Raw genomic sequence first — 20744 nt, forward strand, 5'->3', positions numbered from 1 at the left:
GTCAAGAGCCCATCTAGTCAGTTTCCTGTATTTCACAATGGCCCACCAGTAGTGCACTCACTGCCATCTGTTATCTCTTTGCACCATTAAGGAAAACTTGCTAGTAGGTGCTCTTTTTTCCTGTGAATGCGAAGTTCACAGCTTAAATGACAAACATATGAAGGATTTAAGGGATTTAAAGCAGTTTCCTTGTAGCCCACCAGATCACACGTGCCTCTTCTGTTTACAAGAACTGCTGGACAATAGGAAGAAGGTGATGAAGTAATTCTGCTGCTGGTTTTTTGCTTTTATTTTTAAGTTAATTGGTTTTACTGTTCACTGCTTTTGATTACAGTCGGCCAGCGTCTTGCTCACGATAGACTTGTGCAAATTCACCTTCACTAGGGTCAGCAAACTCAAAAACAAAAAACCCAGCCATTTAAATACTGCTCACCCGCCATTCTACTTATTAAATACATACCCTGGAGGGACCCTGAGATGAGAGAAGGAAGCTGCTGTTCCCTGTGTCTCGTCATTTTTAAAGAGATAGTACGCATTTTCCAAATGTCAGGAATTTTTCAAGGCTATTCTGAATATCCACAATTTTGGCTTTAGGCTCCATCCTCGGAATGTAACCCTTGCGTATGATGTGGGTCAACTGCAATATGTTTTATCATGATAGCAGCCTCGCACAAATTTGAAAAGGCAGGATATAAATATTTTAAATAAGTAAATCAACCCGGAGACATGAATGTTCAGTAGCATGCAGTAGAAGACAGTAGGGGCAGTGCAATGATGGTCAATAAGATCAGCAAAGCCTAGGTCGTCCAGCCAGGTGAAGATAGCAGCTTCAGGGAAATCATCAGCAAAGAAATCCTGGCTATTATCATCTTTGAGGATGACAAGGTGGGCAGGTAGAAGTAGGAAGCGCTGTGCAGCAAGGCAATGAAAGCACCTTATATGGACGTTAGAACAAGTCTTACTGGACTGGACTAAAGGTCCAAGCAGGCTGCCTTTCTGCCTTTCTCATCAGCAGTCAGCCAGATGTCTTTGGAAAGCCCCAAACAGGCTACAGTACTCCCACGTTTCTTGCTCTGTACCTTCTGGCACTCAGTTATATACTGCCCTTGAATTTGGAGGCTCTATTTAACTATCATGGTAACCGCAAAAAGCGACGTTAAGGTGGAGTGGCACGTTTAAGCCTCTCTATATAAAAGTGGCACATGGCGTGCTATGGGTTGGCCACCCCTGCACTATAGGAACCAGTTGCAGAGGAAGAGAAGGAGCAGCAGGATGTGATAGCAGAATGATGGTGGAAATACCCGGCAGTGGTAGTGATGTCCTTCCTTCTCTCCTCTTTAGCTCCAATGCTAGAGTCTTGGGCAATGGCACTGAAGGCAGGCCCCCCCATTCTCCTTTCTTATGATCTTCCTCCTCTGGCCTTGCTCTGAAACTTTGTTTTAGAACGAAGCAGTAGAGCAGGGCTCAAACAAGAAAGCCAGGAGAAGCACCACCCTGCTTCAAAACAGCTCTGTTTTGCTACTCTTTCAAAACACAGATCAGCATAGCAAGGACCAAAGAGGTAAGAAGGGGTAAATAGAACCAAGATTAGGCAGCTGTAGAGGTGGCTGACAGACACTGGTTGCCGTCTGCACCCGTCTACCTCCCGAAGCAGCTGTTCCTTCCCTGCAATGTATGGCTTGGCTCACTTGCTTGAGTTATCCATTGCTATTCCCTTTGCAGATGCCATTACAACTGTATTTCTTTTCCAACTGTGGCGCACGCATTGTGTCTGCAGTCTCTGGATGGTTTAGATCAATGGTTCTCAAACTTTAGCACCAGGACCCACTTTTTAGAATGAGAATCTGTCAGGGAATACTGGAAGTGCTGTCATGACTGGAAGTGACATCATCAAGCAGAAAATTTTTTAACAATTCTAGGCTGCAATCCTACCCACACGTACCCAGGAGAAAGTCCCATTTACAATCATTGTTAAAAGCATATACATAGTAGCTTGTTAAAAGTACAGATCAGTAACATTTCCCCAAATGCAATCACATAGTAGCATCAAGTCTAATATCTCAAAGATAAAATATTAAAATGAATGGGGACCCACCTGAAATTGGCTTGTAACCCACCTGGTGGGTCCCGACCCACACTTTGAGAAACACTGGTTTAGATTAATCAGGAGAGTGTTGGATTCTCTAAGAATGCAGTCCTTCCATCCCAACTGCAGTGCTATGCTATCCATGGTGCCTGTGATTAGCTGCAGGTTAATAAATATTTGGCAGCCCAATCCTATGCATGTCTACTCAGAAGTAGGTCTCATTAAAGTCAATGAGGCTTACTCCCAGGAAAGTGTGGATAAGATTGGGCTGTAAATCAATATTCAGCCTAGAAACGACCATAGTAGACATAGGAAAAGGTTTACCAAGTGGGGACCATGTGAAAGTGGTTGACTGTTTCTGCTCTTCAAGAAAATGCAGCTCTATCATTTTGCCAGGTTGCTGTGCTCCACTTTGTTTAACCTGGAAAATGGGGGAAAATGTTGTTGACGCTCTCTCTCTCTCTCTCTCTCTCTCTCTCTAGGGTGAGTTGCTGAGTCCATGTCGATGTGATGGGTCAGTGAAATGTACACACCAGCCTTGTCTGATCAAGTGGATTGGCGAGAGAGGATGCTGGAGTTGCGAGTTGTGTTATTACAAGTATCACGTCATTGCCATAAGCACAAAGAACCCCCTGCAGGTAAAGGTACTAGAGATTATTTCAAAGTCCTTTCTGCTGTTGCTCTTAGTCCATTTTTATGCTTTCCCTTTGTTATTCAATGCACATGTGACTTTCCTCTGTATTGTACATTGCACGGTGAATTACAGAATGGGGGCATCCACTTATTTATTACTTTGAAAACAGGAGAAAGATATTGTACATAGTGTCATTTAAAAATATCGTCAATTAAAAAAATACACCTTTCACTTCCTTAGCTCTGGTCACCAAACCAAAATTATATTTGTTTATTTATTGTTTGCATTTATATCCCACCATTCATCTCAACCGCTCCTAAGCCGGCTGACAAAATGTAATTAAAATGATAAAACCGAAACAATTCCAAAGTAAAACTAATAACAGAAACGGAGGGAGCAAATAATAAACACAATCGCAGCAAGCAACAGCTATTCTACACCAAGAGCCCAAAGAACTGGTGAAACAAATGGGTATTCAGTGACCCCTTAAAATCTGAGAGAGGAGGCCTTGTGTTTGTGGCACAGAGTTCCTCATCCAGGAGGCCACCACTGAAATGGTCACGTCCCTCATGCATGCCAGCCTAACTTCATTCAGTGAAGGCACACAGGGCAAGGCCGCCTTGAAACATTCGAACGGGTAGGTAGTCTCATGCAGCAGAAGATGGACCTTGAGATAGGAAGGCCCCAAACCATAATGGACTTTAAAAGTAATAACTAGCACCTTGAACTGACTAAAAAAATAATGGGAAACTAGGGTAACATCTGCAGCTTTGGAGCGGTATATTGTCCCCATGTGATATGGTGCCCCATCAGCCATCTGGCTGCAGCTTTCTGTACTTATTGCAGTTTCCAAATACCTGTACTCTTAAAAGACAAACCCACATAAAGCTTGTTGCAGGAGTCCAACCAGAAGGTGACCAAGGCATGGATTAGTGTTGCCAGATCTTCAGGAAGGTTTCCTACAATACAGATGGAGATGTATAAGAGCACTCCTGTTTGTGGTAGTCATCTGTCCTCTAGGAGTAATGCCTGATCAGTAAAGACCCCCAAGCTGCACACCTGCTTCTTCAGAGGAAATGCTACTCCATCAAGAACTGGCTGAACTCCTAATCCAATACAACTGGCTGAACTCCTACTGACAACCAGCACTTCCATCTCTTCCAAGGCATTCAGTTTTAACTTGTTAGTCCACTTCCATCCCATCACTACCTCCAAACGCCAACTGAATTCCTGGGATCAGATGACATAGTGAGATAGAGCTAGTGTCATCCATATATTGGTGACAGTTCAACCCACCTCTCCAGTTTCATACCCCCATCAGTTTCATACATAAAAGGCACTGGGAAATAAATTTTTAAATTCCTTTTTTCAATTTGTATACATTTGTTTTAAACCAGTGGTTCCCAAACTGGGTCCATGGCCCACCAGTGGGTCTTGACCCAATTATGGTGGACCACGAAACTGACAGAGCAGATTAGGCTATGTGCATCAAGGGTTAAACAACCTGCTACTTGGGAGGGGGGAGCACTGCTACCCAATCACCATTACACCTACAGAGGCTTGAGTAAAGTGAAACTATTTTTTTAGGTGGGTCCCAATGCTAAAATGTTTGGGAACCACTGTTTTAACTGTTGCAACCCAAACCCCAAGAATTTGGGATGAAATAAGCTACATATTTAAATAAACTGTAGTGAGTGCTGGAAGAAGAAAAGACTCTCATGAAGACATCTAAAATTCATTTTGTTTGTTGTGTAGTATTAGCGAGCCATGGCTATGGGGTGTGTGTCATGATGAGTTCCTGCATTTCAGTCTTTACCAGCATACCACTGGGGACATAAGCAAGAGATGGCAGAAGGTTTTTTTTGTGATTTAAAGTACAGATTGGGCTTCGGGGAATCCTGAACCCGCAGTAGGTTAAATCCACTGGTGCCAAATCCATGATAACAAGGACCCACCTGTATTGCCATTCTTCTGTGGAAGGCCTCAGAAAAACTTCTCATTGTGCTTGAGAGAGCTGTGACTCTCTGAGCGGTAGAACTCACCGGAGTACTGTGCTGGCCACAACAGAAGTGCAGGGCTAAATAGTCCAGTAAATGTTTTTGCCCTTGGAAATGTAGCAGGGGAGGAGGCATATTTGAAGGTACAGAGACAGCAGACAGTGACCTGCTTCCTTTAGTGCCACAGGTTGTTTTACCTTGGCTCCCTGAGGCTCATGTCTGTCACTGTTGCTTCACACATGACAGGGAAAAGAGACAAGAGTGATTCTCCATTTTTTCTTTCAAACCTCCTGGGTACTCTGTGAAGGGGGATATGTGTATTTCCCCTGCAGGGAGCTGTACAAGCTGTACCCATGTAGCCAGTACATACTTCTCTTCCTCCATGAGGGAAATGTCACAAGATAGTCCCAATGTCCACTACAGGGAAACATGAAAAGAGAATGCACAGTTCATATATGAAGCCGTTCCCCCCCCCTTGCTATAAAACTGCAAAGACCCTGTTCAAAAATGGGTGTGCACTTAAAAAAAAGGTGCACCTACTCCTGTCATTATAGAACCTGATCAGGTAGTACTTGATTTGATGGCCACATCATTTCAAAACCAAGGGCCTGATGCAAATTAACCAGAGTTGCAGCTGGTAGCCAGTGTTGTCGAATGAACTGATCAAGAAGAAAATGAAGATAAAATGAAACAAAGTAAAACAAACTGATACGCTATTTATTTTCCTTTTGCTGGCTTCTTCCTTTTCTGCGTTGTCTAAATGAAATCAGCGCAGCCCAACGGTGCATACTACTTCTGCTGTTTAATATTTACCAAGCCAGGCTTGCCAGACATATTTTTAAAAGATGGGAAATGCCGTGCGTTCTGGTCGTGTGCACCCTGGGTAAAAATAACGTCTAATCCAGTTTTGAATCATGAATCTGAGGCATCTGCTTCGTTCTGAGTCAGACTGTGACCCATCCCTCCCAGAGTTGTCTGCTCTGACTCCGTTCTCCAGGGTCACAAGCACAAATCTTCTCATCCCCTGTAGTTGATCTAACTGAAAATGTCAAGTATTGAACCTGGGCCTATCCATATGCAAAGCAGGAGTTCTCCCACTGAGCAATGACCCCTCCCTTTTTGGCTTGTTGGTACTAAGCTAAGCCAACTCAGGGCCCAATCCTAAACTAGGCCAGTGCTGGCGCTGAGTCCTAGTGTCGGCGCTGGGTGCTGTAACCATGCCGTAAAGTACATTTAAGGCACCTGGTGAATAGGGAGTGCTAGTGCTGGGCCTGCACCAATCAGATGCTGGGCCCAGCACAAGCAGGAAGAGGACATGCCACCACAGGGAGTAAGTGCAACTGCCGAGTGGCAGTGCAGCCTCTGAGGGGCAGGGGAAGGTGGGGTGAAGGGAGGAACCAGGGTGGGAGGGTGGTGGGATCGGTTGCCGCACTGTATCCTGAACTCCATGTTGGGCCAGAAGGCCAATACAGAGTTTCTCAAGTCTGCGCTGGTAAAACAGCTGGTGCAGACTTGAGAAAGCCCATTGTGGGGCTCAGGGCGAGAAGCCCCATTGCGGGAAAAGTCCCCTTCCCCCAAAGAGACCTCCAGCAGCTTCCCAGCATCTGCTGGACACAGCAATAGCTGTTTTGGCTCCACTGCTCCAATGTGAACCGGAAAGCTCAGGATTGGGATGGCCTACTCCAGAATTTGAACTAAACACAATTTTGTTGTCACTGATTTCTCTGGCCTGCTTTCAGGTGGATCAAGGCAGCAGGTTCCCCATTGCAACCTATCACTGACATGGCAGGAGAGCTGCATGCCTCCTGCATCAGCCTAGCGAATACATAATAGCCATTCAGAGCATGGTACCTGCAATTTGGCCAAAGAAATTGGTCCTCCAGGGACATAACAACATATGTCTGAAATAGAGTGGCCAACGACTGCCTTTCCTCTTTAAATGGAGTCCTTAGTCATCACCAGTCATTCCTTTTTTATTCAGAGACTAGAATACTGTGATAAAAATATACTGTATACAGGAAGAGACTCTTGCTGCAGAAAGTGACATTCAGCCTTCTTTTTATTTATTTACTAATTTACTAATTTTTATTTCACCTTTCCTCCAAAGAACTGAGGACATACCTGGGATTATCCCTTTTTATCTCACAGCAGTGTTTTGAGGTAGGTCAGGCTGAGAGAGATTGCATAACACCACTGAGCAGACTTGAGGGCTGAACTCCTCAGTCCTACTTCAGCACTCTAACGACTATACCTTACAGGTTCTGCCTTCAGGGATGCAAATCTGAGAACGCTAGAATAGGAACTGGGACCTGGAGCAGGCCTTCTGAGACCATGTCATGGCACTTCTTTTCATCTAGAACTTCATTAATAGCTTGAGCCAAGTATACCTAAGAGGTTACTACTCCCCCAAGTCCCAACACAATCTCTAACATCAAATGAGAATGCCCTCTTTTTCTTTCCTATTTATAGTTGTTTTTATTGTGTTTTTAAATCAGCTTTAAAACAATATATGCAGGTGTCACATTGTGCCTTCTTTTACAGGACAATCCATTCCGCTTTTGCCAACCCTCCCTCAATTCCTTGAGCAGCACAGTATCTCTTGATTGCCAGAACCAACCAGTACAATAAATAGTTCTAACAACCAGCTTTAAAGAAAAAGGAGGAGAAAGGAAAAGAAGCTGTTAGGACAGAGGCTGTAGCCCCTGTTACAAAAAGCCCCAAATTTAATCACTGGTATCTCCAGGTGGGACTGAGCAAAACTCCCAGTTTGAAATCCTGGAGAGTTCTGTGCTAGATGAATCAATGGTCTGACTCAGTGAAAGCAGGTTCTAACAGAAATCTCCTCCACATATCTACCCTCTATACAGCTAATGATTCAGGAAGGAGTTGCTCAATCCAAGCATATTCCAGGCATCTCTCTGAATTCAGAAGCTAATAAAATAATGAATGTATAGATAGACTTTGGCCTTCTTGTACCACCAACCCACATCACTGGTAAGCATCCAAGAATCATCAGATGGGTTGCTGAGAAGTTGCAGCTCAAGACATTCTTCACTGCCTGCTTCCTCCACTCCAAAACACAATGATTCACCACATCACATACAACAGGTTTGCTCTGAAAACCCTTTAACCCAGGGGTGCTCACACTTTTTTGGCTCGAGAGCTACTTTGAAACCCAGCAAGGCCCGGAGATCTACCAGAGTTTTTTTTACAATGTTCGCGCCATCATAACATATAACATTTATGTGTACAATGTATGTTGGTGTACCTTGAGCCCCACTGAGTATAACAGGACTTACTCCTGAGTAGACATGCCTAGGATTAGGCTGTGAGGCTGCAATCCTAGCCACACTTATCTGGGAGTAAGCCCCATTGAGTACAATGGGCCTTACTCCTGGCGTTTCCTCCCAGAGGCACCTGAAGGGGGGGTCGGCACTCTGCGATCTACTCATTTTGCCTCGCGATCTACCGGTAGATCGCGATCCACCTATTGAGCACCCCTGCTTTAACCTATAGCAAATGGATAAGGGATGTCATTCCTAACGTAGTTAGCTATGCTGGAAGTACAGTGGGCCTGCCATATCCACATGTCCTGTGCCTGTGGATTTAACCAACCATGAATCGAAAATGTATTTGGGGGGAAAATTCAATATATCCCGCAAAAAATATTCCACATACCCTGCTGTAGCCTCCCACCATTTCACAGATAACTCTCCAATCTTAACATCTCATTTGCTTTGCACCCCACCGTTTCACAGATCTCCCTCCAGCACTCGCATCTCGTTTATGCAATTGTATGCAATTTACACAATTTTACACCATTTTATCTGAGGACATGAGCATCCATGTTTTCTTCTGGGTAAGGGAACATTTGTTCTTTTGCCCAGGGTAAGCCTCTGCTGCTCAAATGGGTCTACGCAGACCTGCACCAGCAATTTTGCTGGAACAAGTCTGAGTGGACCTGGGAAGGTTGATCAAGGCCAAGAAGGGGGACAGGATATTTGTGCCTGCTGCCACCGATACCACCCCCTTACTTGCCTCAATCGACTTCCTCCATGCCTTAGTCCAGGGGTGTGCAAACTTTTTGGTGGGGGGGGGCACATCATCTCTCTGACACTGTGTCAAGGACCCAAAGAAAAAAGAATTAATTTACATTTCAAATTTGAATAAATTTACATAATTTAGGGCCCAATTCTATCCAATTTTCCAGTGCCGGAGCAGCTGTGCCAATGGGGCATGCACTGCATCTTGTGGTGGGGCAGCAGTCACAGAGGCCTCCTTAAGGTATGGGAACATTTGTTCCTTTGCCTTGGGGCTGCATTGCGACTGCACTGGTGATGGAAAGTTGGATAGGATTGACCCCTTACATGAGATGGAACTTATGTGAATGAATGAATTCAAACCAGTTCATAAGCACTTTCACACTGGGGGAGGGGGGCACCTTCAAGCAGCTGCTGCTCTGAGATTGCAGCAGCTCTTGTGCGCTCGCTTGTCTGCTCTCCCTCATGTGGGCGGGATGTGCTACTGCTGCTGTGGGGTTGCGGTGGTTGTAGTCGCTTTCTGCTTGCCCGCTCTCCCTCCCTCCGTTGCATGGGTGCTCTCTCCATCACGCTCTCCCCGTTCCCACATGGCGCAACTCAGTGCTCCCTGCCTAGTCTTCCTCTGCTGTCTCCAGTTCCACGTGCTAAGTGCCTCAAGTACTAAGTGTCAGCTCTGCCTACTTCCATCCCATCCACCCCTACACAGCCTGGTTTGCCTACCTCCACATATGCTACTTACAGCACAAAACCAGAAGAAAATGTGGATCCTTCCATGTGAGCGGGAGCCCTAATGATACTCCCAAAAACCTGTCATCCATTATCTCAGTGGGCAGAGGTTGCAGCAAGGCCAGCTGGTGCGGGGATTTTGAGGACAGGAATAACTAGTTCAATCCTGACCAGTTTAAATAAAAAAAAAACTCCCTGTCTCTCCAGCTTAAACCCCCATTACCAGATCAGAAAAGCGTTTCTAGGAAACCTTGTATATGCTTGAAAACCAAACGTTCCAGACAACCTTGTACATTCATGTACTAGGCCAGAAACACATGTTTGGAGGGTTCCTTGATTCTGTGAAGTGGCCACTTAACTTGAATTGCTCTCATTAAATGAGCATTTTCTACCCTGAAGAGCTAGAAGATCTCCATGGGGAAGGTAATGTTCCTACATTTTTTGGTGGTGGAACTAATCGGAACATAACTATAATCAACAAGCTAATGGCCCATCTGCGTGACAGATAGCAACTTTCATCAACAGAACAAAAGGCTGTGCCAGGTTCAGTACATGCTCAAAAATATGCAAGAAAAGTTTCATCTATATATCCTATCTCCGATAATATGGATCCTTTAAACTAATTCCCTGTGTCCAATGCATTTGAGAACATAGCCTCTTCAACAAGATAAAAGTAGAGAAAGCCTCCCTGTCGTGTTATTCCAGGAAGATGCCACAAGATGGCTGAACAGAGAACAACTTCATTCTAAATAACAGTATAAAAAGGCAGTAGTGATGTAATTAGCACCCCAATCCTATCCCCTGCCATCCCAGAGCATGCAGTGCTGTTCATTAAGTGTGCGCTGCATGCTATTTGCCAACAGGAGACCAGACGGCCCAGGAAAGGTAAGTAAAAAACTTTTTTACCTACCTCTCCATAGGTTACCTGGTCTTCAGTGTGTCTCCTTGGACCCACCCCAGCTCTTTAGGTAGGTTCAAGGAGAGTCGGGGGGTTGGTTTAGGCTAGGAAGGGGGGATAGAATGCAACATGTGCTAGTGCTACCGTGATCCTTCCTACTTCCTCCCACCCTCAACCTGGCCTGATCTACCCCGATACAATCTGCCCCTGACTCCAACTTACTGACACCAGTAACCTGGGACTTAATGGTGGTGATTTGCAAGATCTGCCATCATAAGGCTGGATAGGTTTGGGCCATAACAGTGCAACCTTATACACGGATACTGGGAAGTAAGTCTCACCGTGTTCAATGGAACTTACTTTCAAATAAACATAGGCTTGCCCTATAACTCTCAGTTCTGAATACAGCACCACCTATAGGTATGATAGCAACATAACAGTTAAACCTTACAGCCACTCAGGGCTGAGCATGGATCTTCATGGCTGTTGCTTTTAACGTACTGGATTAAACTGGTTTTTAAAGAAGCTAGTTTCTCATATAATGCAATTAATCTTGACTATAATGATTAAGCTCTCTTTCTGTTACTTTTGTTCATCTTGTGTCCCAGCCTTTGGTTCTTCTTTATGTTGGAGCTGCCCTCTTTGTTTTTGCTTATACATTTCCTTGCACTTTCCTTTTCATGGTTCTGATGTTGGTGGTGCTAGCCTGTTCCACCTCTGTTCATGACCCGCTCTGACAATCACTGACACAGCTGGCCTGCTTCTCTCTTGCATGCATGTCAGCTGTCTAGCCCAAGACTTACCTTGTTGGGTGCAAGCATATCGCAAGGCCTCTCACTCTGCCTTTCACTCAGCTGCTCCGATGTCACTGGGGCAACTGCTCTGATGTCTGCTTGCAAGCCTTGAACTTCGTCCTGATTGCTCTGGAGCAATGGAGACATCTTTGACTCTAAATTCCAAGTCCCAGTTAAACACTACTGGCATGTATTTAATGGGAAGATTTTGAAATGCTGCAAATTGACTGACCTAGAACGAGACACAGAACACTTGTGGCTTGAAAAGAAAGTGAAGATTGCTGTGTGTGTGTGTGTGTGTGTGTGTGTGTGTGTGTCAATCAGCCTATCTCACCACACACTGATTTTTTTTAAATGATCTGCTGTGTTTTTCATTTATTTTTATCAATACAAAACTTTTAAAAAACACACACACACACACACACACACATGCACAATGTTGTCGAAAAGTGAAAATCTCCAAAGTCCTTGTTCCTCCTATTGTCAGATCACCCCTTAGTCTCACTCCCGTGGTCAGTTTTGGCACTAAGTCTCTTCATACAACAGTTTCCCACTTTGCTGAAAGTGAGAAGAGTCTGTAAGACTGAACTAGCCTCCCTTTTCAGTGATCTGGCCAATGGGTGCAACTACACTGGGATTGCTGGCAAACATTTGGACACTTGACACTTTTTAAAATGATATTCACATCAGTAAGTATTTTAGTAAAATGTTTACTACACTACAGAACTTGAAACAATGTGTTTTGCATTGATTTCACAACCCCAATGTACCATCAGGCCCATCACCAAGTAGTCAGGCATCATTCAGCCCACTTCTGGTTGCCACTTGCAAAGTAAAACGCGCAGACATTCTAATTCTTTGTTTGTTTACCAAGTACCATTTGCTTTGGCCATTGCCATGCCATGTTCCCTATAGTTACCGCATATAGCATCGTGGCCAGTGTTGTATAAAAGCCATGCACTCACCACAGAACCTTCCCCCTGAAACAAAAATTATGCTTCATCCAATTGAGAGCATGCCAACAAACCTGTTAAGTTGTGCCCCAGCTGCAGAGGCTGCAAGCTAAAATAAATGATACAATCCATGTCGATTCATATTTCTGACTGTAGGCGAAATTGTACTTCTTGGTCTCCAGGGAAGAGCTTCTGAGGCATTCTCGTGCCTGGTTATGCATTTCAGTCTTCATGCAAAATACTGCACTAAAATGCCTCAATATTAGTGCAAAGACACCAAGGCACCTGGGTGCAAAGTCTCTGCCTGCTGCCTTTGTGCAAAGATGATACTGAAGATAACAGTAGCACTTTTTCAAGTGTTGAAAAGTCACATATAAATCATCATCATCATCATCATCATCATTTCACCTTATCTTCCACACATAGACTGAAGGATGATCTCATTGGCTAGTCCAGGGCTTCCCAAACTGGGGTGTTGTCACTCCCCAAACAGGGAAACCTTAATCTCTGTCCCTTTAAATCAGGGGTCTCCAAGCCCCGGCCTGGGGGCCAGATGCAGCCCACGAAGTGCCTCTATCCAGCCCACGGCCAGCCTCTGATCCCCTGAGAGCCTCTGGCCCAGTTGATCAAACACAACCAGAGTTGTGCTTGTGGGGTGGGGGAATGGGGGTTCATTTAAGTGTGTGTGGTTTATTTCTTGGACTGTGTTTGTGCTTGGAGAAATCCTGGACATTTGAACCCATTCATTCATTCATTTCAGTCATTCATCTAAGTTCCATCTCTAATGTATTTATTTAAATTTTATATTTAATTTTTTTTTCCAGCCCTCAACACTCTGCCAGATATTTGATACGGCCCTTCAGCCGAGAAGTTTAGAGACCCCTGCTTTAAATGGCAAGGGAAGGGAGAAGACAACAACCTGTTTCCCAGGATTCCACTGCTGCGGGAGAAGGGACGGGGGGGCAGTTATTTACCAGAAGCCAGCTTAGGCGGCAATGTGATATCCAGGATCACGCTGCTGCCAGGGACTTCTTCTTTTTTTTTAACTTACCAGGAGCTAGCACAGGAGTCCTGGGGGTTCCAGGGAGTCCTCCACAAGGCTCCCTGCACCTCCAAACATAAAAAAGGGCACTTCCAGTTTTTGCCGTGAAACCAGAAGTGTTCATTTTGGGGGTTATTTTTAGATGTTTGGAGGTGCAGGGACCCTTGTGGAGGACTCCCCGGACCTGCCAAAACTCCTGCGATAGCTCCTGGTAAGTAAAAAAAAAAAAGTCCCTGACAGCAGCGCGATCCTGGATATTGCATTGCTGCCTTAGCCTCTCCTTCACACACACTTACCTCGGCTCTCAACTCCTGAGAACCAAGGGGCTAGTCCATCCATGTCCTCCATCCATTCAGCCAAAGGACTGTGTTTAAAGACCATGACCATGATTCACAGCTCTACTTGTGTATGCATGTAAAGCCCATTTTGCTCTTTGGTTGAACACACAGTGGTTGGGCACAGGGCCAGCCAATGCTATAGTTCTCCCTTCCATATATTCAGCCAATACCTGAAGGATAAGATGAGCACAGGTCTAATGTTTAAAAGAGAGGACTTCACAAAAGATCTCAGCTGTAATCGCCCCACTTGGGTACTACTGAATAAGGTCTCCGACAACCTTCTTTACAGTAATCAAGTATAAAATAAATGAATGTGTGCAAACGACAGAAAATGATGGATGGCTCTGCCATACTATCCCCCTTCCCTGTTCTTTGCGTACTCACTTTGCATGCATAGTACTGAGTTCGGTGGGGCTCTCAAGTTAACGTACACAGAACCGCAGCATTAAAAGCTGCCATCTTTATCCAAACTGAAACTGAGAACCAAACATTGCAAAGAGTTTTATATAACATTCCCCTGATTTTTAATGAAATGCAGCTGTTGGATGTAGCAGTTGGGAGGGGAAGAAGGGCAGTTCAGGAAGGAGTGTATAACTCATTGCAAAGATGTCTCATACACATTTGTACTATGAGAGATCAAGAATAGCAATTCATAAACCATAGTTTGGGAACTCAGAGGAATGGAAACCGTCTACCACGAGCTGGCACTTAGCATGCCCTTAGCACTGCCAATCACTGAGCTATAGCACTGGGGATGTAGAAGTCACAGGGAGAAAGTACATAGTTCCCTATCTCTCATTAAACCCCTACTGGTTAAGGTCCAAAGAGAGGGGAAAGGAACAGGTTCAGTACTGTGGCCACAATACTGAGACCTTCTGATTGGGGTTTTCTTTGACCAAAACAATTTGGTGATACAGGGTTGATATGCATGGTGGTTGAGATGCTGCAGTTTTATGGCATCTGTGAGATGTTGCTGTAATCGTTGTTGCATTTATTGTTCTGTTAATGTTGTTATTGGATTGGTGAGTTGTTACTGGCTGAGAACAGGACAAGTGGGTCTGGAGAAAGGGCTAATAGTATCAGCCACTTGGCTGCATTTAAATTAGTCTGCACATAAAAATACAAAAATAATAATTTGCACAGATTCTTCAGATAACAGAAAATGAGTGTTTTGGGGCAGAATTTTGCTTCTCCATAATACCCAGAAGTTGTTCTGCAATTAGGCATTCTGGTTGCTAGTAGTTTTATATACAGTTTGGATCCTAGTTTCCATCCTGAGAAAACTAATCAGGAGAATCTTAAGCTAGTTTCTGCTCCACTTTTCTTTGAAATCAGGACTTGTTTTTACTGTGTAAAGTTAACTTTCAAAAATTTATAATTTTTCCGCTTGCTTTGTGTACGTTTTAAAAAAACCAGCAAACATTTTATTTCAGCTTGGCATAACAGACAGTTAAATCCAACCCACTGTACTGATATGGAAACTAGCCTTCTCAAGCCACCCCTAATGGAGCAACTCCTATAATACGAGTACACAACTCATGATGGAATTGTAGCATGACAGATAAACTGTAACAGATAACAGAATAGGAAGCCAGAGATGCCTGAAGGAACTAATTATGTTTTTCTGATTCTCAAAATGCAGCTGGATGCTTGATGGTTCTTTGCTTCTGCAATCCAATGTGTAATAATGTCATTTGTGCTGTTTAAAGAGCTGCTATCCACCGTCACAAGCACCCATGTGAAATGCTATGGGGTGTTAACTGGCAGTAACTGGTGTCACTGAAGGAAATAACCATTTCTCTATTTCTCCAATCCGTCCCTTTTCTTTTTGACCTGCCTGTTATTCTCTCTGTACGCCCTTCCTTCTCACCCTTTCTCCTTTTGCAGTGGCAGGCCATTTCTCTGACCGTCATTGAGAAGGTTCAGATAGCAGCAGCCATCTTGGGTTCCCTCTTCCTTATTGCCAGTATCTCGTGGCTTATCTGGTCAACCTTCAGTCCTTCTGCAAAATGGCAGCGCCAAGACCTGCTCTTCCAGATCTGTTATGGAATGTATGGCTTCATGGACATAGTCTGTATAGGTGGGTGAATTGATCTAAACGTCAATATGGGACGCAGTCTGGCTGAGTTCTTTTGGGAGAAGAAATTGGGAGGTGGTGTGTGTGGTCCATGAATGTGTAAATGAGAATAAGAGGAAGAGTACTACTTTTGCTGTATTTGGGCCTAACAGTATTGTATGTGTTGGGTTTTTTGGAACATTAGGAGTTACCCTGTTTTGTATGTTGCTTATTATTTAAAGTAGACCAATTGTCTAATCCAAAATGGCAGCTCATATTTTTGTAAATCATTGTGAACCATCTATGGACCTTCTCTATACTCAAAGACAGTTCAAGCTATTCAGTTTAGGCCCACTTGGACTTTCCTCAGTTGTTTGTTTGTTGTTGCTATATCATGTTCATTAGAAATACAAATCTGTTCTCTCTCTCTCTTTTGTTAAATGTCATGTCTATGATCCATCTCCCAGGAAAACATCACATTTTAGTTTTGGATTTGTTGAATTTTTCCTCATATATTCTATTTTAAAATCTGATATTTTCACCACTGAAATCTTGACCGTGAAATTCAGAGTAAATTGAGACGTCATATCTGACGTCAGACTTCAAATTGAGTTAAAACACAGAAAATCTAAAATTAATGGCTACTCTGACTTTGAGGCTCTGAGAACCTGAATGCACTGTTACTATTTGTCACAGTTGGTGTTCCTAGTTATAATCAAGGTACTATCTCTGTTGGGCATAAAATAGTAAGCTCCAGAACAAAAAGAAAAAAATGGAGAGTGGATGAATTAATGGGGGAAAATGGAATCAACCCAGCTGCATGAGAATAATTCACTGGGCTTCTCTGGTTGGCTTGTAGCTGTGCAAATATTGCTATCTCAGAACCTGAGCAAATTGATTCTGCATTGTGAGATGGGACATGAAGAAACTAAGATAACAAACAGTAAATTATCACATGCTCCGTCACCAGTGGTGATTTAGAGTTATTTCCAAGTAGGGAAGCAGTTTTATTTAATTGGAAGAGGGTTGATTCTCTTTCTTTCAGGCTGGCAGTGAGTCACAAATAACCATCCACAGTATGTCGGAGCAAGTGGCAGGCTTCTAGTCAAAATGTTTGTGAGTTACAGCCCAATCCTGTCTAACACTTCTACCCTCCCCCCCCCCCACAAAAGCAGCCAGAGTGTGAACTGCATCATGTGGGGGGGGGGGTGACAGTCCCAGAGGTCTCCTTTGGGTAAGGGAACATCTGTTGCCCAAATGGGTCTACTCAGACTTGAACCAGCAAAATCACTGGCACAAGTCCAAGTTGACCTGGGAAGGTAGATTCAGGGCGCAATCCTAACCCCTTATGTCAGTGCTTTCCAGCGCTGGCATAGCAGTTCCAATGGGGCGTGTGCTGCATCCTGCAGTTGGGAGGCACTCATGGAGGCCTCCTCAAAGGAAGGGAATGTTTGTTCCCTTACCTCAGTGCTGCATTGCCCTTATGTCAGTTCTGGAAAGCACTGACATAAGGGGTTAGGATTGCGCCCTGAGTATGGGAATGGAGATAGGATGTTAGTGGCACCGATACCACCCCCTTCCTGGCCTCAACACATACCCTTCTCTGCCCCTGTCTCCGCACCATTCCTCCACCTCCCCACCCTGTTCTGCCCACTCTATGATGACTTACCAATGCCGGGGCTTTTCCTGGGGCTGCTGGTACATGTCTGCTTATTGCTTGCTGTGGCAGCCTGGCTGCACCATATGGCATGTCGCCTTTCGAGACAGCCATAAAGCACGCTGAGCTGCCAGAATGCAAGTTCCAGCAGTACAGCAGGCCAATAGGATTGAGCCCTTAGTCACTCCTGTGGATTTATTTGCAAGGATGTAGTACTGGATCTTATAAGCTGTTGTGTCCTGGTCAAGATCTGTGTTTTTACCACTTCTGTGCTTGTGTCCTGCTGCATTTTCTTTCAGTGTGCTAAACTGACCTGCAAACTTTCCAATGTGTTGGTAGCAATGTGTTGGCATCAGATGAGAGTTTGACTCAATGTCCCGAAAGCTGGTATCTAATCTAATCATCAGTATTGTCCACTCTTCTCTTTGGGCTCTGGAGATCAGGGAACTTGCTATGACATTAGCAATGTGGAAAAATATAATTTAAAAATTGAAGAATATCATGGGCATCTCTCCACCTCCCACAGGCTTTCTCCCCAAGTCCATCTACCTTATTCATACAAGGAACAGAAAGAAGAGGTAATCTTCTTATTGACTACTGATAGGAGCAGAGAACAGGTGGGTGACTAGTTGGCTGGCGCTTGCCAATAACATGATTAACACGGCTGTGGGAAAGCTGGAAAGGCTGGGGCAGCTGATTAGCTCATCCATTAGAGCACAGACTAGTCATTTGGGTCAACCATGTGTTTGTTAGATAGGTGCTTGCCCAGTTAGCCCTGTAGGGCAGGGGGTCTGGTTTTTATATTCAAAGGAGCATGTAGGGGAGGGAAGCATCCCAGTCACCCCATGCTTTTCTTCTTTTATGTAGTTTTCTTCCTGCTGGTTCTGATATTGAAAATGATCTGGGCAGGGAGAAAACTGCTAAAAGCAACTGAGCACAGAGAGGGAAGGCAGGAGAGGGTGCTGGGTTCACTTCGCCCCTCTGTACACACCTTTTGGTATAATAGGTAGACCCACAGCTGCCTGCTTCATAGACAAACAAGACAAGCACATATTTAACAAGGACACAGTTGACCCAAATAGCTCCAGGTGTAATTTTGTGAGGTGAATGCAACATGAAGCCAATGCACCAGTCCTGCAAATGGATTTGGGAGCCAGGTAAAGTTACAGTTTGATTTCATTTTAAGGTCTGGGTATGTTGATGCTTCCCCACACTTCCCTTGTATGGCTTACCACACTGAAAAGAGGGAATATAGAATCATCTCTGGCAAAACCAGAGATTATCAAAATGTTGTTAGAAGAGCCCTCATGTAGTGGTTCTGCAAAGCAGAGGCATGTTTCTGCTGCAAAGAACTGGTCTCACAAGGGGCAACAGAAAGACACACTGGAAGGTTGGCTTCGAACAGGCAAATGGGCCTGAAAGAAGTATGGATCTCTGCTCTCTGCAATTGCTTGTGCCACTTTCCAGTAAGTACCTATGCCAACAGTATAACCACATTCTATGTGGCAATAGCGCTGACTTTGCTTTCTGGAGGGTGAATCACATATTTCCAGAAATATAATAATGTGGCTTAAGTGCCAGGGAAAATGTGATACCCTTGCAGCAGAAGAACAACCTTGAGGGATACCATGTGCATCCCCCACATGAAATGCATGACTATGCCTATATTGAAAGAAAGAAAGAAAGAAAGAAAGAAAGAAAGAAAGAAAGAAAGAAAGAAAGAAAGAAAGAAAGAAAGAAAGAAAGAAAGAAAACAATCTCATGCATGTCTACTCAGCAGTAAATTCCTATGAGTTCAATGGGCTTCATCTCAGATGAAGATGTTTAGGATTGCAGCCTTAATGAGTTCTCCCTCTACCTCAGATATAGAGGCTAGTAGAGTAACAAAAAAGTTGGAGATAATTTCACTGAGTACATTTGAAAAGTCATTTTATGAGAAGGGGAAGCTATTCGTGTATGTGATAAAAATATCGCTGGCAAAAATTCTCTTCCAAACTTACACCAATGAACTGAGTGAGGACAGTTTGGAACTTCACTGCACATCCCTGCAAGCACCTGGCCATTACTTAAATGGCAATTTGGATGTGGTTGCACCTCACTGTTTGTATCAGCAAAGGTTGCAATTAAGGAAGCTTGATGTTTGCAGATTCAAGTGGCGTTCAGGGTCAGCGGGGCTGGAGACAATCTCTTGCTGAACAACCGGGAGTGTCAGCAGCTAATGAGCAAGTGAGGCAGATGAACCGAAGTCCTGGCCCGAGAGGGGCGCTGTGCATCACAAGACTGATTAACAGATGGCACACATGGTGTTGTCATTGCATCCACCCACAAGCTGTGTTTCACCATATACAGCATCGCTTCCCATGAATCCGTTTATTTCTTTTGAGTTTTCTGGTCATGCTGGTTTGCCTCATGCCCATAAGATGACTGAAATAGCAAAACAAGTTATGCGAATGATGACTGAGAGGGCACAAAGCATATTGGCTTTGGAATGGGGGGGGTGGAAATCCTTTTCTTACTGTTCATAGTGTTGATTTGTGTTTGGCAGAGGAGCTGTAGGTCAGTGATAGAACATATGCATTGCTCCGCAAAGTCCCATGTGCAACTCCTGGCAACTCCAAGACCCAAGTCAGAAACTCTGGAAAGCCACTGCCAGCCAGTGTTGACAGTACTGATCAAGGTGGACTAATTGAGTCTGGCTTAGCATAAGGCCCTTTCATATGTTCCAATATAGCAGAGTGGTTAAATGCCCAGTCCTCTCCTTGAGATACTCCGGTGTATCTCTACATATCCCAGCACAATGACAAACCTGCTGGCATAGAGGTCTGCCTGCCGATGATGTGGCATACACACCAGGTGGAACACCAGAGAAATGTCACTCTGGTGTTGCATGGATGTCACTTGGATGCCAGCACAACTCCATTGGTGGAGAAGTCAAAACCAGGAGGAGACTGGGGCATGACATGGGAGGGATGAAGAGGAATCAGTGCACACCATTCCCCAACCTCCTTCAGACTATTGACACTCCCTTGATGCCAGAAAAATGCTACGTCAAAGATGTCATTCCTGGCATAGGTAGGAATAACTCCATAAGGAACAATGGGGAAGGGAAAAACAGCAGGAAATATACTGTGGAGAGGCTGCCTTTTTTAATGGAGCTATTTTCCTGCCTTTCCTCTGCGAGGATGTGTGTATTTGTGTGGGTAAAATAAGAGGGTGCAATCCTGAATCCTGGGTGCAAGGGCTCCTGGCAGGTCTTTCCTTTTAACCCTTCTTTGCTGACGCCCCTGCTGCTCTCATAGGAGGTGGGGGTGGTATGGCATCTTTGTGTCATGTGTGTATTTGTGTGCAATGGCCTGGGGTACCTCTCCATGGTTAGTGCAGGGGCCTGTTACTGTGCTTCGAATTCCCCGTGACTGAGGGGGGCAACATCTCCCCATTATTGGCCGCCCATTGGCCCTGCACCTTCCCCTACCCCACTCTCCGTGCTGGCCAGTCTCTGGCCACCAGTATTGGAGCTGGGTGG

The 20744-nt window shown here is 44.5% G+C and overlaps 1 protein-coding gene across 1 annotated transcript in view; it reads left to right on the top strand.

The window, feature by feature from the left end:
- MARCHF4 (membrane associated ring-CH-type finger 4) overlaps positions 1-20744 on the top strand; it is a 141234-nt gene that overhangs the window by 102950 nt on the left and 17540 nt on the right. The window contains exons 2-3 of the mRNA XM_066640811.1: positions 2569-2724; positions 15396-15588. Of these exons, the coding sequence (XP_066496908.1) occupies positions 2569-2724; positions 15396-15588 (349 nt within the window). The remainder of the gene's footprint in view (positions 1-2568; positions 2725-15395; positions 15589-20744) is intronic.

Source organism: Tiliqua scincoides, chromosome 1 (genome assembly GCF_035046505.1).
Source record: "Tiliqua scincoides isolate rTilSci1 chromosome 1, rTilSci1.hap2, whole genome shotgun sequence".
NCBI lineage: Eukaryota > Metazoa > Chordata > Lepidosauria > Squamata > Scincidae > Tiliqua > Tiliqua scincoides.